Genomic DNA, 15,333 nt, shown 5'->3' with positions numbered 1-15,333 from the left:
TTTTTCCCAACACATATACTCCTGCAAAGAAAGACTTCATTCTTACCCAGGACTGTCAGCATGCCGGAAGTTCGCGCTGTCCTTACTTCACAGGAATATTCTGCTTCATCAGCCACTAGACATTTGTTGACGACAAGAATGCGGACTGCTCCCTTAGATATGATGTCATATTTTTTGCCCTTTTTAATTTCAGCACCATCTTTAAACCACTGAACCTATATTTAAGATAAAAAAAATACCTTTATCAGTTCTGTTGTCCCTTCACATGTGTGTCCTTAAGAGGAACTATGATCCTAAGCTTTTCTAAAAGCAGTCAATAAGACTTTACATTATGAAGAAGAACCAAAGTGGTAAATATAACCAAACCCCAAAAAACAAGAACTGCTTCAATTATTAAGTGAGCAGCTGTGATACTATTATCAGTTATTAAAAATAATGGGATCATGTATTAGAGCCGTAGAGGGCCTTGGATTTCATGCAGACCAACTCCTTTGTTTTCCGGGACTCAAAGTTGACTCGCCAATGGTAGTTAATGGCAACCAGGAGTACTGAGTCGAGACATATGAAATTGCTGATATTTGATTGTTTTTTTTTTATTTGATTGTTTTTAACCTAAGAAAACATCAATTTCTTATGGTTCAAATTAATAATATCTAAATCTCCTGATTGCAAGTCCAGTGTTTTTCAAGTAATAGCAAACGAATAATAGTAATACTAAAAAGAGAACAATTAAATCAAGTATTTATCTCACACTAAAGTAATAATCATTGATCTAAAAGTAAAGTGATGACTACAGAGAGGTTTGATTCTTTTTTTTGTTGTTTTTTTCATTTTGGTCAGACCAAAAGTAAACAAAGTTATCAGAAAACACAAGTTAGCAACCACACAATCACAGACCTTGGCATTTTCACGGGAAATTTCACACTCAAACCGAGCCATTTCTTTTTCTTTAACTTGAAGATCGGTGAGTGGTCTTAAGAAGTCCACATGAGGAGCTGTAAGAGAAGGTCATCAGAATTCAGAATGAGGTTTCTAGAAATTCACTCTGACGTACTGTGGTGCTTTTGCAGGCTTTTTCGTATTAGCAGGCTACAGCTGATTTGGAAATCACTTGGAGCTGCCATTCAGTTGTGATACTTTGCATTTTACATATCTCTTAGTTTTCATAAAATTACGTGGCATAATATATGTCCAACTAATTCTTGCTATCTATCTATCTATCGCCAGCTCAGTTCTGAATGAAAGCTGGAGGAAATATCTTCATTGATACTTCTCCAGAGTTGAAAGTTGATATCGTCAAAGGAATCACCAGTAGCAAAGAATCGTTATCTTATTTAAGGCAGGCAGCATAATCTTTGAGAAATTAGAAGAATTCAATGATAGTGCAGCTTGAAAAGCTATGATCAGTCTTGTCTATGGCTAAGAGACATGAGTTTGCAATTGAAATCACATACATTCAGCTTTTTTGGTGTGTGTCAGCTTCAAAGAGGTCACGTATAAGTCAGGTATAAAGTCCATTAGTGTGACAAAACAACATGCTTTGAAAGGAAGGGTGATTTTTTTTTTTAAATCTCTGGTTTCATTTATCTCCAGAATTAAGTTGGTGGATATATAGGATTGGAGAGCTGCCCACATGCCCTTCCTTCTTTCAGGGTTCCTTGCGAGTCCTTCCCAAGATGCCCTTTCTTGATCAATGAAATTCTGGGACACCAGTGCTGGCTAATAGGCTTGAAGATATGCTCATTGTTGCTGAGGCTTCTTAGAATAGAGATAAAGTAGGTAACAAAGGGAAGAAGGAGACCCAAGAAGCTATTCTGTCATAAGCGAAAGCAGAACAGCCACAAAGTGGAAAGAATACAACAGACCAAGATGCATGGAAGCACAATCAAAGCCACTATGAGCTGTTGACAGATGGGAAGCAACTAAACCAATAGCAAATACTGCACAAAAATAAAGACACTAAAATATTATTGCTGGACAAATGAATGAATGAAAAAAAATGAGCTAGCATGTGGCATTCTGAAAAAAGACGTTTTATTTTCCACCAGAGGAAGAAGTAGTGCTAAAAACCATTAGTGCTCTCTTCATTTATAGGACTCAAGGGATACAGGCTTCTCTCCATCTTCTTTTCCATTCTTATTCTCAGAGACAGCATTATGTGAATGGGCTTTATCATATTACAGCAGACCTCTAGTGTGCTCCTATTCAGACTGAAATTTCATGATCATTTTCTAGTGGTTCCTCATACCTGAAAATTCATTTTCCTTCCAAGTGGCAATGACTTTCCTTTCCTTTCCTTTTTCTTTTTTTATGACACCCTTCTTGTCTTTTTAAATTCAATTTGTCCTCATCTGTATTGAGATATTCCTGCAGTAGGCTTACCCCATGTAGACAAAGAGCACATCTTTCACTACTCAGTGAGAAGCATAGCAAAAAGTGATCACTCTGCCCTTCTCAGACCAGATGTAGTGGAAGGACCTCTCTTTTTTTTTAAACACATAAAATATCATGTTACGTCAGTATCGATACTGTAAGTTGCCAAGAAATGTGGTTAGGCCAAGAAGGGCATGCAAAAAAGTGGGGTTTTTTTTGTTGTTGTCATCAAAGAGTTGCAAGTGAAAAGTGCTGTGTAAGAAGAATACTTACGCACGACGTTCAGGTTACAGGAAGTCTTAAAATCCTTAGCATCACAAGTGTATGTTTTAATATCCTCTGGGGTGCAGCCGTGTATAATAAGTTTCCTGACCCTGCCATCAGCAACAATTTCATACTTCTTGCTTTTGAGAATTTCTGTCCCATTTTTGAACCATTTCACCTTAGCATTTTCTCGGGATACTTCACACTCCAATACCGCAGTGGCTTCCTCTTCGACCGTCTGGTCCTCAAGAGGTTTAGTGAATTCAACTGGGGGTTCTGAAAGAATCATACTAATTAGCCAAGGTATTTCTCCTTTCCTTCTCCAAGAGTTTCAGCACCTCCTCAATTTTCCTCTTGTATCTTGAGGGCTTTTCTGTTTTTAAGTTTCATTTGTAAGTTTTGATTCCACTCAGATGTTTTCGTCTAATAATGATGTTTCATCATTTTTATATACAGAGGAAAAGCATTTTTAGAGAATATGAAACATCAAGGAAATAATAGCCAACTGTTGGTTAAGAGAGTGATAGATACCTATTGATAATAATTCTTCCTCCAGCAGTTTTTTAAATGCAGTAAAAACAGTGGATGGAAAAAGGAAGTAAAACCTATTCTAGCCAGTTTTGGCTTTTTTTTTTTAGTTGTCTGTGAACTATTTTGTTAAGCCAAAAAGTAAAATTAGACTTTCTGGTATTTGGTGAATTTTAATGATCTGTGGTATTTACCACATATAGTTGAGAGTTGGCATTATTTATGAACCTCTGCATTATACATGTTTTAAAAAATAAGCCATGTGATTACCTTTCACGAAGAGGTTGGCTTGCGTTTTGAAATCTTTTGCTACTAGTTGGACTTCTCCAGCATCTTCTAACTTTACATCCCGCAGAGTAAGTGTATGAACTCTTCCTTCTGAACGTGTGACCACCTTTTTTTGAAAAAAAAAAAGGGTGCAGTTTAAGAATATATGCATGATAATTAAATTTATCATGGTGATCATTTTGAAATCTACAGAAATATAGAATCACTATGTTATGTACCAGGAACTAATATAGTGTTATAGGTCAATTATACTTCGAAAACAAACAAACTCACAGAAGAAGAGATCAGATCTGTGTTTTCTGGGGGTGGGGGGTGAGGATGGGGGTTCATTGGATGAAGGCAGTCAAAAGGTAGAAACTTCTATTTATAAGATAAATAAGTACTAGTGATGTAATGTACAACATGATAGATATAATTAACACTGCTCTATGTTACATATGAAAGTTGTTAAGAGGGTAAATCCTAAGAGTTCTCATCATAGGAAAAAATTTTTTTTCTATATCTTTAATATCTATATGAGATAATGGATGTTCACGAAACATTATGGTAATTATTTCATGATATACGTAAGTCACATCATTGTGCTGTACACCTGAAACTTATACAGTGCTGTATGTCAATTATATATCAATAAAACTGGAAGAAAAAAATATATGAAATGGCATTACTATATATATATGTATGTGTGTGTGTGTGTGTGTGTATATATTTATTTTGGTGCATTTAGTTCATTCAGGTAAACAGTTTGAAATAGTGCTCTCCAAGTTGTTTTATAATCATTTGTATAGCATATGTGTATTTGAAAATAATTCTAACCAATAGTTTGGAATCTTTTAAGGAAATTTTAGGCTTTTATAGTTTCTCAGTTACCTTTACATAGTTACTAGGAGGACTTTTATGTTGAAATGCCTAGGCAAGTTTATATGTGTGTATTTATATGTATACATATATATTTGCCTCCATTGTGCTGCTGGGTTTATATATATAAAGGAAGAACTTAGAATAGCTAAATCATGAAAGGAAGGGGGAAAAAATGATTGCATATAGTAAGTTGAAAGTAAACTTATGTTCTAAATGCAAGGTGTTTGCCTTGCAATGAGCTGGAATTCTTCCCATTTATTTTAGCAATTAAAATTATTTCGCAAGCCAATTAAACTGTGATTAAAATAATTTGTACAATTTCTTAATTTTGTTCAAAAACACAAATGAAGATGTTGCCTCTTCTTCCCTTTCATGTATTTTTACCTCATGACTGGTAAAATCAGGTATCAGGCAAGGCTACAATTGTTCACATAGCAGTGAACATATGGATAAAGGAACTTCAGAACTAGTTAAAACAGGAGACCACTGTGATCTTAGAATATCAAGACAAATGCTGCCATTACCGTTAATATTTGGATGATAAATTCTTGTTGTAAATGCAACCTTAGGTGGTTTGAAGGGGTATAGACTGTAGGAAAATGAATTGTCAAAAAGAATACACTGCCTTGGGCTTCACTGGTGGCGCAGTGGTTAAGAATCCACCTGCCAATGCAGGGGACACAGGTTCGTGCCCTGCTTCGGGAAGATCCCACATGCCGCGGAGCAACTAGGCCCGTGTGTCACAACTACTGAGCCTGCACTCTAGAGCCCACAAGCTGCAACTACTGAAGCCCGCGCGCCTGGAGCCCAAGCTCCGCAACAAGAGAAGCCACTGCAATGAGAAGCCCGCACACCTCAACAGGGAGTAGCCCCTGCTCGCTGCAACTAGAGAAGGCCACACGCAGCAACGAAAACCCAATGCAGCCAAAAATAAATAATAAATAAATTAATTAATTAAAAAACAAAAAAAGAATACACTGCCTTGATATGGGCTGCCTTTAGGTCCCATAATTGTGGCATGTGCAATTGAAAATCAGGCTACAGACAGGGCCATCCTGACAGTAAATTATAAGACAATTGGAGGTTCTTCTAGTTCTACCATCCCAAATTCCATAAGACACTGTGCCCTGTCATACAGATCGACTTTGCTTCAGAGTTCACTTACAGTTAAGAATAATGTCAAAATTTTTCAGCAGTGGAACTGTTTATTATGCTGGTGTAAAAAAAAGAGTCGGGAATAAAATTTCATATAAAGGTTTTTCCTTAGTGAAGAGCTGGGCATGGTTATTAATATAACTACCTTAATAATTGAGAAAGCCAAAAACATAATAAGGGAAAATAAGTGGGAGAAAGTAATTAAGATATGTCGTAGGAACACAGCTACTTATTCAAGGACATGGTGCTTGAATGGGAGAAAAATTGTTTCTGTGATGACGTTTCAATATAAATTTTGAATTTAAAATTTGGACTGTAATTTAGGGCTATTTTAAAACATATCTCAGGTTCTAATCCACCAACAGATATGTCTTATGTGTTAACATGTTGTTTTATCATTGAAATTCCTCTGAGGCTACTCTAGAATATTCTGTTACTCAGAACACAGTGGTTCTTAGGAAATAGCTCATATACAGTATACACTGATTATGTTAAAGGGCAAAAAACTAACAGCTACCTTATAAAAATAAAACAATAATATGAATGCTGAAGATTTTGTGGTAGATTATGTAAAGATAATGTTAGAGATTATTCCTTTAAAATATTGTTAACTTATAATGGAAGCATATTACTATAATACAATAGGCATTATGACTGTGACCAAGCTATTAAAGTTTAAATACAAAATTCTCAATGGCCATTTAGGACTTAGCAGTCTTTTCCTGGACTGATGGCCAAGGGGGTAAAAAAACCACAACTCATTTCTGAAATTTTCTCTTTTGATTTTCTATTCTAATAATGTGTTTTTGTTTGGTTACAGAATGTTTAGCCTCCAAAAACTATACCAAAGTGAAGATGAAAGGCCTGAATTAAATTGATAATAGCTAGTTTGTTCTGATAGACTTAATTTAAACAAAACCTGCAAAATGTAGTAAAATGACTTTATTTCACAGTTTCTATTTCAGTTCTTTATAAAAAGAGACTTTTAATAATAGACGAGCAAGTTCACAAAAGGCTGAAGTATTTTAGGTGGCTAAAGTAAAAGATTAAAATTCCTATGCCAAGAGAGACGCAAAAAGGCCCAACAGAATTATAGTAAGGTGATCCTAACCTGAGAAAAAAGTTCCGTGACAATAAGATAAATGCGTGTGTGTGTGTGTGTGTGTGTGTGTGTGTGTGTGTGTGTATTTTAGTAAAAGAAATGTAACTCAGATTTTTAGGAGTCTACATTTTAATTTCAAATAGCATAGTTTTTATATACACTACTATAAATAAAATAGATAACTAATAATGACCTGTATAGCACAGGGAACTCTACTCAATACTCTGTAATGGCCTATATGGAAAAAGAATCTAAAAAAGAGTGGATATATGTATGTGTATAACAGATTCACTTTGCTGTACACCTGAAACTAACACAACATGGTAAATCAACTATACTCCAATAAAAATTAAAAAGGATAAAAAATAAAATAGTACAGTTTTTACATTAGAAATAATGACTGATCTTTAATAAAAGCTCTTAATTTGAGCAAAAAATATTTAGTAGCAGAAGAATAATATCATTTGTCCTTAAGCAGTGTTCCTTTATTCAAATCATGTCTTTATAGATCTAGAAAGGATTTTGAAGTCAACCAAGTCTCTGCCTTTAGACATGAAAGCAGTTAAACCACACTTAATTGGACAAATGTATATTTTTCAAAAGCAAACTTGAAGGTGGAGATGCCTCCATCACCCAGGTCAGTATTTAGAAGACCTCACGGTGAGGACAGTTTCCTCATATTAAACTTAATTCTCTTGCTGCAATTTGAACATATGGCTGCTTTTTCTATTCTTGGTAACAAAGGAGATCAACTGGTCGTTATTGTCAGTATAGCAGGCAGATTTTGTCTCTCAGATGACTGTTAACTGAATCACCCTTCAATCACTTTGGCAGAATACTAGTTTTTTGTTTGTTTGTTTGTTTGAGAGCAGTTGTTCAAAGGCATTTTCCTTCTAATACTTTAATCAACGTTGTGGCTCTTTGTTAAGCTGAATCCCTTTTAAATTACGTTCCTATAATTCTTAACAGCTTGATTTAAACTGAGAGCTTGATGCCACATTTGATACTCTTTCTAAAAATATTGAAAAAAAACTGACAGAGAACAATGAAATGCCCTGTCCTTTCTTTCCAACCCACGTTGGGCATTTTCTATAATTTTATTTCAAGAATTCAAAATTAATGGTGAATTATAAAGATAATTTAGACACACACATTGTCTTAGGGGGCAAAATACAGAGCTCAATTTGGGTAAACTGTATTTTGGGCCTATCTGAATAATCACTCTGGTTTTTACTTACGGGTGAAATTTGGGGTAACACCGGAAGCTAGTTATTCCCTAAAACTTCTTAAAGTATATTTGCTCATACATGTGGGTAATCACAGAGCCCTTCTTTCTTGCCAGCACCATCCGTTGCACTTTAAATAGTCCACTTGCATTCCAGAATTGGCACAGCTCAAAGCACTTGAGGGTTAAAAATAGCTTTGGAGAAATGCTTGAAGAGCAGATATCTGCCCAGAAGTTATCTCAACTACTTGATCCACTGCCTGAAATGGAATTTCCATCCTCTCCTCTTAATCTTCTAATATGCAGAACACTAGATAGCATGGAGAGAATTAGCCATAAAACTTAAATCTGTACCCTGGTTAGCACGCATCGAATCAGAAAGCCTTTTTGATCCTTCCTGTCTTTCGATGAATTAAACTATCACTGATAGCTAATGAGCGTTTGCCTTTTCTTCAAAAACCTAAAACTTGATCATACTTAAAATGTTAATTTCCATTTCAGTAAAAATATCATCAGGTTAAACCCAACAAAAATGAGAAGAATCTGCTTTACAATTTCAGCAGCAATCAGGCTTGAGTAGGGAAAAGAAAGGGAAAGGGAGACAGACGTAGGGAAGCAAAGAACAAGGAACACACACGTGAGGATGAAAGAACTGAGGGAAAAGGAAGAGCAAGGCAAGGCAACCGCACTCCTGCTTCTTACCTTATCGCTGGGCTCTAGTTTCTTCCCTCTGAGGTACCATTCCACTGGGATATCCTCATAAGACAGCTCGCAGTGGAAGGTGGCTGTTTCTCCTGCAGTCACTGTGACATCCTTCAGAGGCCTCAGAAGACCAATGACTCGTGCTTTGCGAGAGGAAGGAAAAAGCTTTGGGTGACTCATTTTGTAATTCCAAAAGGATAAATACAGATTTAGTTATTAATCTCCCTGGTTGCTTTCTTCAAGAAGGAACGAGCCACAGGACTGCCCACTGTTCTCACTCCCATGTGAACGTGGCCCCTTGGTGCCCAGAAGGGGAGAGCTAGTGGCCTGAGAGTGGGTATCTGTAGGGGCCCTTTCGTTCTGATATATACAAGGTCAGCAGGAAATTAGTGCTGCATCTGTGCCGGGCGTCAAGTTCCTCTTGCTACGGAAGGTATGCGACTTCCAAAATAACCAAGCCTCTGATTGGGAGAGGACAAGGGCCGCTCAATGTCATAGCCTGCCCAACCCATAAACACTTTTGCACCTTCCAAAAATGTTAGCCTGAAATGAGTCTGAAATGCCCACACAGCAAAGTTTTTCTTTATGGTGCTATACTTGTACAGCCACTTGAAGGATTTCTTTAAGGGTCTTTAAGTGTTCTGAGTTAGATTCTTTTTCTATGAATATCTACTTTGAGTGAAAGAATTATGAAGTGGGAGATTCTGACTTAATTTTCTTTTGTTCAAATGGCAAGGTCAGTGAAATTTCCAAAACTTTAGAATCTGAACCACAGTCGTGTGAGGATGACAAAAAGTAAGTACAAGAAAGCCAGTTTCTATACTTTAATAATGTTTTCTAATTAATTGAATAAATCCAATTAATTTCACTCACATCCATTTGCTGCAGAACTATACAATTTGTTTTCAGCAGAAACACATAATACTTACGTTTTACTCGGAGGTGGGCACTAGATTTAACATTGGCAGCTTGGAAATCTACCCCACCGGTCTGGTCCAGTCGGCAGTTGTGCAAAATAAGGAAGTGCATTTTGCCTTCTTCCTTGATCTCACACTCCTGTACCCAAAGAAAGAAAAGTTTTCGTAGGAAGTCATCTTCTTTGGTAATTTTTTCTGAGGATATAATATCTTAATTAAAGGAATTTACAAATAACTGGTGAGGCGACTATATAATTTTGAGTTTTGTGAAAGAAAGCTAACAAATATTATTCATGAAGGCAGTGTTTGTTTTAGCCACATCATTTTGAACCAACTAGCAGCATCACAGAATATCTACAGCCTCATACCACTATGCTGGATCAAAAATACTGCAAGTGTACCTGTCCAAGCCCATTCATAGACCCTAATAGCTCTCTTTGGTTTGAGGTCTGGTAAAGAACCTGATATGTTTTAAATGCCTTGCATGCAGTCTGACTTTTCTCCTGTCCTTTTCTATTTCATACAGCTCCTCTAGGTGTTGACAAGTTCAGAAATAGCCTTACAGGTGTTTGGAGTAGTGCCTCTCCCTTGAGTTTCCAGTTGGCGTGGATATCATCTTCCGAGATTTCGGTTTCAAAGCGGGCCGTCTCAGTCTCCATCACCTCCACGCTGTACAGGGGTCGCACCAGTTTAATTTCCCGATCTAGAAAAAGTGCAGGGTCAGCATGTGTCATTGGCTTCTGGCAGAAATAACTCCAACAGCTTCAAGAGTGAAACTCGTCGAAATTTCCTTACCCTCAATCTCAAGCTTTCCTGAGGTCTTATCTGTCCCACAGTCACAGGTGTACTGTCCAATATCTGATTTCAAGGCTTTCTTTAGGATTAGCATGCGCTTCTTGCCATCTGCCTTAATAACAGCATTTTTAGATGGCTTTATCTCCTGTCCATCTTTAAACCATTTCACCGGTGCATCTGCTTTGCTAATTTCACACTGCAGAATCACTTCACTTTTCTCTGTGCCAGTGTAATCTTGAAGCTTTCCTGTAAAGTATGGATCTCCCTCTGCAAGTAAAGTATAAGTGAAAAAAATTTATTAACCACTTAACGAGATGACAGTCTCTTGGAAAGTTTAGGGGGCAGCTCACAGAGGTCTGGGTATGTTTAGAAATTGCACCATGCTTCCACAAACATTTAACATGTTTATGTTCAAAAGTTCTCTAAAAGTTAGAAACAGAATCAATGCCTGGGATTTATCAAAATCTAATCCATCTATATTATATTTTGAAGTATTTTATTAACAGTAGTTTGAAAGATACAATGAAATTTAGCTTCAAACCTAATTATGTGTTCCTTCATTATTCAGATGAATTTTTAATTTCTTAGCAAATCTCTTATGCCTCGTTTACCTGTAAGCTTTCAGATTCACCTTATTAGTCTTTCATATATCAATTGTTTGCCTTTTGATAGTTTCTATATATGTTAGACTTTATATATAATCTGCCTAATATTAAGGGCCCAGGAAAAACAATGAGCTTTATTAATGTAAGTTCTGTGATTCCTAGGGACTTGAAAAACATTTTTCTGAAATAATTTTGATAAAGTGAGGGGAGAAGAAGTGTTTATATTCCTATTTTAAACATGACAGGGCTCAATAATTAACTGAGTTTTAATTCTGATTTGAGATGGCTATTTTGTGAGCCAGAGTCTATCCCTTTAAAATCCTCATATTTTTAGGTAAAAACATTTGAGAAACAAGCCTAATAATATATGTGATAGTTTCTTAAGGATAGGTGTTGCTTTCATGCAATATAACCCTTGACAGAATTTTATATAGTAGATACTCCACAAAGTTCTGATGAATTGAATGCAATAAAATTAAATTGAAAAAACAAAGCACCTACCTAGCACAGTGAGTTTGGCTTCTGAACTTAAACCCATAGCTTCTACTTTAATTTGAGAGGTGTCATCAATAGAGAGGTCTCTGAATGTGATGGAATGGGTTTTCCCTTCATCATCCATTGAGACCAACTTGGTGGTATGCAGGCGCTGGTCGTTCTTGAACCAGCGAACACGAATGTTATCATGGGACAGCTCCACAGTAAACACAGCACTTTCCCTCTCTTTGGCTGTTACATCCTTGAGTGGGGTGAGGAATTTGAGTCGGATTCCTATCAAGAAAAAAAAAAAAAAAAAAACCCGAATTAATTCCATTCCTTAAAAGAGGACACATAAAAACAAAAAAAAAAAAAAAAAAAAGCAATTAAAGTTGGCCTATCTGATAAAACTGTTTACCTTCAATGATCAGTTTGCCACTTGTGTGCTTATCTTCAGCTTCAAATATGTATTTTGCTTCATCTTCAAAAGCAGCAGATTTGATCACCAGCGAATGCCTAGTGCCATCCTTAATAAGCTCAGTTTTGTCATCACCTGTGATTTCCTGGGTTCCTTTCAGCCAACGGTATGTTTTGGGCTCCCTGGATACTTCACACTCAAACTTAGCCTCATCTTTCTCAAAGACTTTAACATCACTGAGAGGCGTGATGAAGATAAGTGGCAATTCTGAAAAAAGAAGAGGGTGTGAATGAAGCCAGAATATGATTCCATTCATCAATTCTGGGCCCCATAAGGAAGCCTGGCAAAGAAAATACAGAAGGGTGGCTGGCAGGTGGAGTGTACCTTTCACTTTCAGATTGGCTGCAGATTTAGCGTTGGCCGCTTGGAAGGAGACCTCGCCTGTCATATCCAGCTGGCAGTTATAAAGGACCAGAATATGCTTCTTCCCATCTTCAATGATTTCACAGTCCTGTTTGGAGTGAGGTTAGGAGGAAAGAGAAAGGAGAACATCATTTTCATCACTGGTTATCCCTGCAAATAATCAAGAGCTTTCATACCAGAAATGTATCATTTCTCACCAACCAAGCAAGCCCCCCACCTGTGTGATCAGTTCATTGTGACTTACAGGGGAAGCAGTTAAAGGCTCTCCTTTTAATTTCCACTGGCCATGGACATCTGGTTCAGAAAGTTCGATTTCAAAGCGAGCTGTTTCACCCACAAACACTTCTACTCCATACAGAGGTTTTTCCACTTTTATTAGTTGGGCTGAAATTATACAGACTTTTGTTCGAATGACTGAACAAATAAACTGCAGGTTCAGATAGGGTACATTTAAAAATTTTACGCAACTCACCCTCAACAGTGACATTTGCTTTTGTCTTGTCTGTGCCACAGTCACACATGTATTCGCCTTTGTCTTTCAGTTTTGCCTGTTTGATTTTTAAGATGCGGCGCAGGCCATCTGCCTTGATAGAGTATTTGGGTGAAGGTACAATCTCTTCCCCGTCTTTAAACCATTTCACTGGCACATCTTTGCTCACTTCACACTTCAGAATAATCTCATCCTTCTCGACTCCAGTCTTATCATGTAATTTCATAGTGAAGTAGGGATCGGCCTCTGTAAAAGACATTCAGCAGATGATCAGAAGAACGTGAAAATGAAAGGTAATTAAAGAGTTACAGGTTGCAAAATGTTTAACTATTACCCACTCCCACCATCCAAAAACTGGCCCTTTGGTTATAGTTGGTCACATATACCTAAGACCTTCAGATTTGCTGTGGAGCTCAGGTCCTTAACCTGAGCTTTGATCTGGGATATATCATCCGGTGTCACTTCTCTCATTTCCAGCTTGTGAAGCTTGCCCTCCGATGAGATGAGTACAGTTCTGCTTGTGTGGAGTTTGACATCATTTTTGAACCAGACGACGTGCATTTTTTCATGAGAAAGTTCACAGACAAAAGTTGCTGTTTCACCTTCTTTCACTGTTTGATCTTCAAGAGGTGATATGAATTTCAATCTTATACCTGCAATGCAAGGTAATAGGCTCAGAAATACAATTTAGTTCAGAAATATTCCACTCTAATCTGTCTGGTAGAAAGAATCTCTTTCACATGGCATTTATTGAGTCACCTTTTCAAATGAAGCTCTCCTCCATTAAAAAAAAAATTAAGGGGGTTGTTTTGATGGCAATGTGAAAATAAAGTCATGGGGCCGATGGTCACTTACAGCTGTTAGAACTTGGTGTTCTGTCTTTAAAGTCAGATACTCATGTGCCTAACTATGGGGTGTTAGAGGCAGATCTCACCAGCTCTCACCTGTAACAAATAATCTTGCTGAGGTCTTCTTGCCCTCCACTTCAGCAGTATAGACCCCTTCATCATCAAACTGAGAATTATTGATGACAAGAATGTGTTTCTTTCCATCAGCAATGATATCAAACTTGTCAGATGACTTGATTATATCAGGTCCTTTAGACCATATAACATTTGCCTCTCGAGTGAGGACACATTCAAATCGAGCCTGTCGCTTTTCTGGGACCGTGACATCCTTCAGGGGCATGGCAAAGTCAAGTTCGATTTCTGAAAATCAAACATTAAGAATGAGGTTTTTCAGAATGCAGAGGACTATAAGATGAAGTTGAGCACACTCCATGAGTTCTAAAGGCCAATACCTTTTACTGTCAGAATGGCAGTCGTGACTGCATTAAGTGCCTGGTAAAGAACTTCACCGGCCTGGTCCAGTTTGACTTTGAGCAGAGTCAAGAAGCGTTTGCCACCATCTGCCTTGATTTCACACGTCTGAAAAATGGCAGTTTTAGTTAGCATTTGAATGAGATAGAATGTTTCAGATACAGATTTCTACAGAGTCATAAAAATAACTGTAATACTACTAATAAAAATAAGGAAAAGTGTTTTGTCATAAAATTTTTAAAAAATTGCTGAGCTGTCCACAAATAATGCATCAAATTTCTTCCCCTCTTTGACACTTCAGAAGCTGGAAGTAACTCCATCATTACTGAACCAAATCTGAACGTCAAACCTGATTATAGAATGTAGTTATTTTATATGACTAACAACTTATTTTATTTTTATTGATGTATAGTTGATTTACAATGTTGTGTTAGTTTCTGCTGTACAGCAAAGTGATTCAGTTATACATATGTATACGTTTTTTAATGTTCTTTTCCATTCTGGTTTATCACAGGATATTGAATATAGTTCCCTGTGCTATACAGTAGGACCTTGTTGTTTAACCATTCTATATGTAATAGTTTGTATCTGCTAACGCCAAACTCCCAATCCATCCCTCCCCAATCTTGCCTCCCCCTTGGCAAGTCTGTTCTCTATGTCTGCAAGTCTGTTTCTGTTTTGTAGATAGGTTCATTTGTGTATATGACTAACAACTTAAAATTAGAAATTACTCACAGGTGAGGGTCTTAGAAGTTCTCCCTTCAGTTTCCACTCTCCGGGAATGTCTGCCTCTGAGATTTCTGCTTCAAAGCTTGCACTTTCTTTCTCATAAATGGTAACATCCTCTATTGGTTTAAGCAATTCAACTTCACGATCTGTATTGGTAAACGATGAAATACCATAAGGCTTTCAACAACCTAAAGATGCTTGTGTGTGTGTGTGTGTGTGTGTGTGTGTGTGTGTGTATGTACATTGTTTTGCCTCAGGCTCATATACAAAACTTATCTTTGAGAATAAAAGGTAAGATTTTTATACCTCCAAGTGTCAGCTTTGCAGAGCATCTTTTCCCTTCAATTTCCACTGAATATTCATCAATATCTTCCGGCATAGCGTTCTTAATTTTGAGGTGTATATGATTTCCATCTCTTACTATCTCAGTCTTATCAGTTGGTTCCAAGGGGATTTCATCATATCCTTTGAACCACTTAATGTTTGGAGTATCCTTTGCTATGACACAGGTGAAAACAGCTGTCCCCTTGGGTTTCACATGCTGATCTCGGATGGGTTTCACCAGCCAGTCTCTAATGACTTCTGTATGACAGTGAGGTCAGAAAGATAATTAGGATCTGAACAAGTAATATAAATAACTTCCTTAGTAAATTTCAGAAATAGGA

General features: G+C 37.0%; 1 protein-coding gene across 1 annotated transcript in view; it reads right to left on the bottom strand.

The window, feature by feature from the left end:
- TTN (titin) overlaps positions 1–15,333 on the bottom strand; it is a 277,274-nt gene that overhangs the window by 96,339 nt on the left and 165,602 nt on the right. Inside the window, exons 177-194 of the mRNA XM_027126990.1 lie at positions 14,975–15,250; positions 14,675–14,814; positions 13,921–14,047; positions 13,565–13,828; positions 13,007–13,273; positions 12,603–12,866; positions 12,375–12,514; positions 12,092–12,218; positions 11,708–11,974; positions 11,317–11,583; positions 10,211–10,477; positions 9,979–10,118; positions 9,428–9,554; positions 8,499–8,641; positions 3,436–3,559; positions 2,647–2,913; positions 898–995; positions 47–215 (exon numbers count right to left, since the gene is read on the bottom strand). Of these exons, the coding sequence (XP_026982791.1) occupies positions 47–215; positions 898–995; positions 2,647–2,913; positions 3,436–3,559; positions 8,499–8,641; positions 9,428–9,554; positions 9,979–10,118; positions 10,211–10,477; positions 11,317–11,583; positions 11,708–11,974; positions 12,092–12,218; positions 12,375–12,514; positions 12,603–12,866; positions 13,007–13,273; positions 13,565–13,828; positions 13,921–14,047; positions 14,675–14,814; positions 14,975–15,250 (3,474 nt within the window). The remainder of the gene's footprint in view (positions 1–46; positions 216–897; positions 996–2,646; positions 2,914–3,435; positions 3,560–8,498; positions 8,642–9,427; positions 9,555–9,978; positions 10,119–10,210; positions 10,478–11,316; positions 11,584–11,707; positions 11,975–12,091; positions 12,219–12,374; positions 12,515–12,602; positions 12,867–13,006; positions 13,274–13,564; positions 13,829–13,920; positions 14,048–14,674; positions 14,815–14,974; positions 15,251–15,333) is intronic.

Source organism: Aethalodelphis obliquidens, unplaced genomic scaffold (genome assembly GCF_003676395.1).
Source record: "Aethalodelphis obliquidens isolate GAN/ISIS:26980383/991018 unplaced genomic scaffold, ASM367639v1 scaffold2, whole genome shotgun sequence".
In the NCBI taxonomy this organism is placed as follows: Eukaryota; Metazoa; Chordata; class Mammalia; order Artiodactyla; family Delphinidae; genus Aethalodelphis; species Aethalodelphis obliquidens.
Note: the sequence above shows the minus strand (reverse complement) of the source record. Positions and strands in the feature narration are given on the sequence as shown.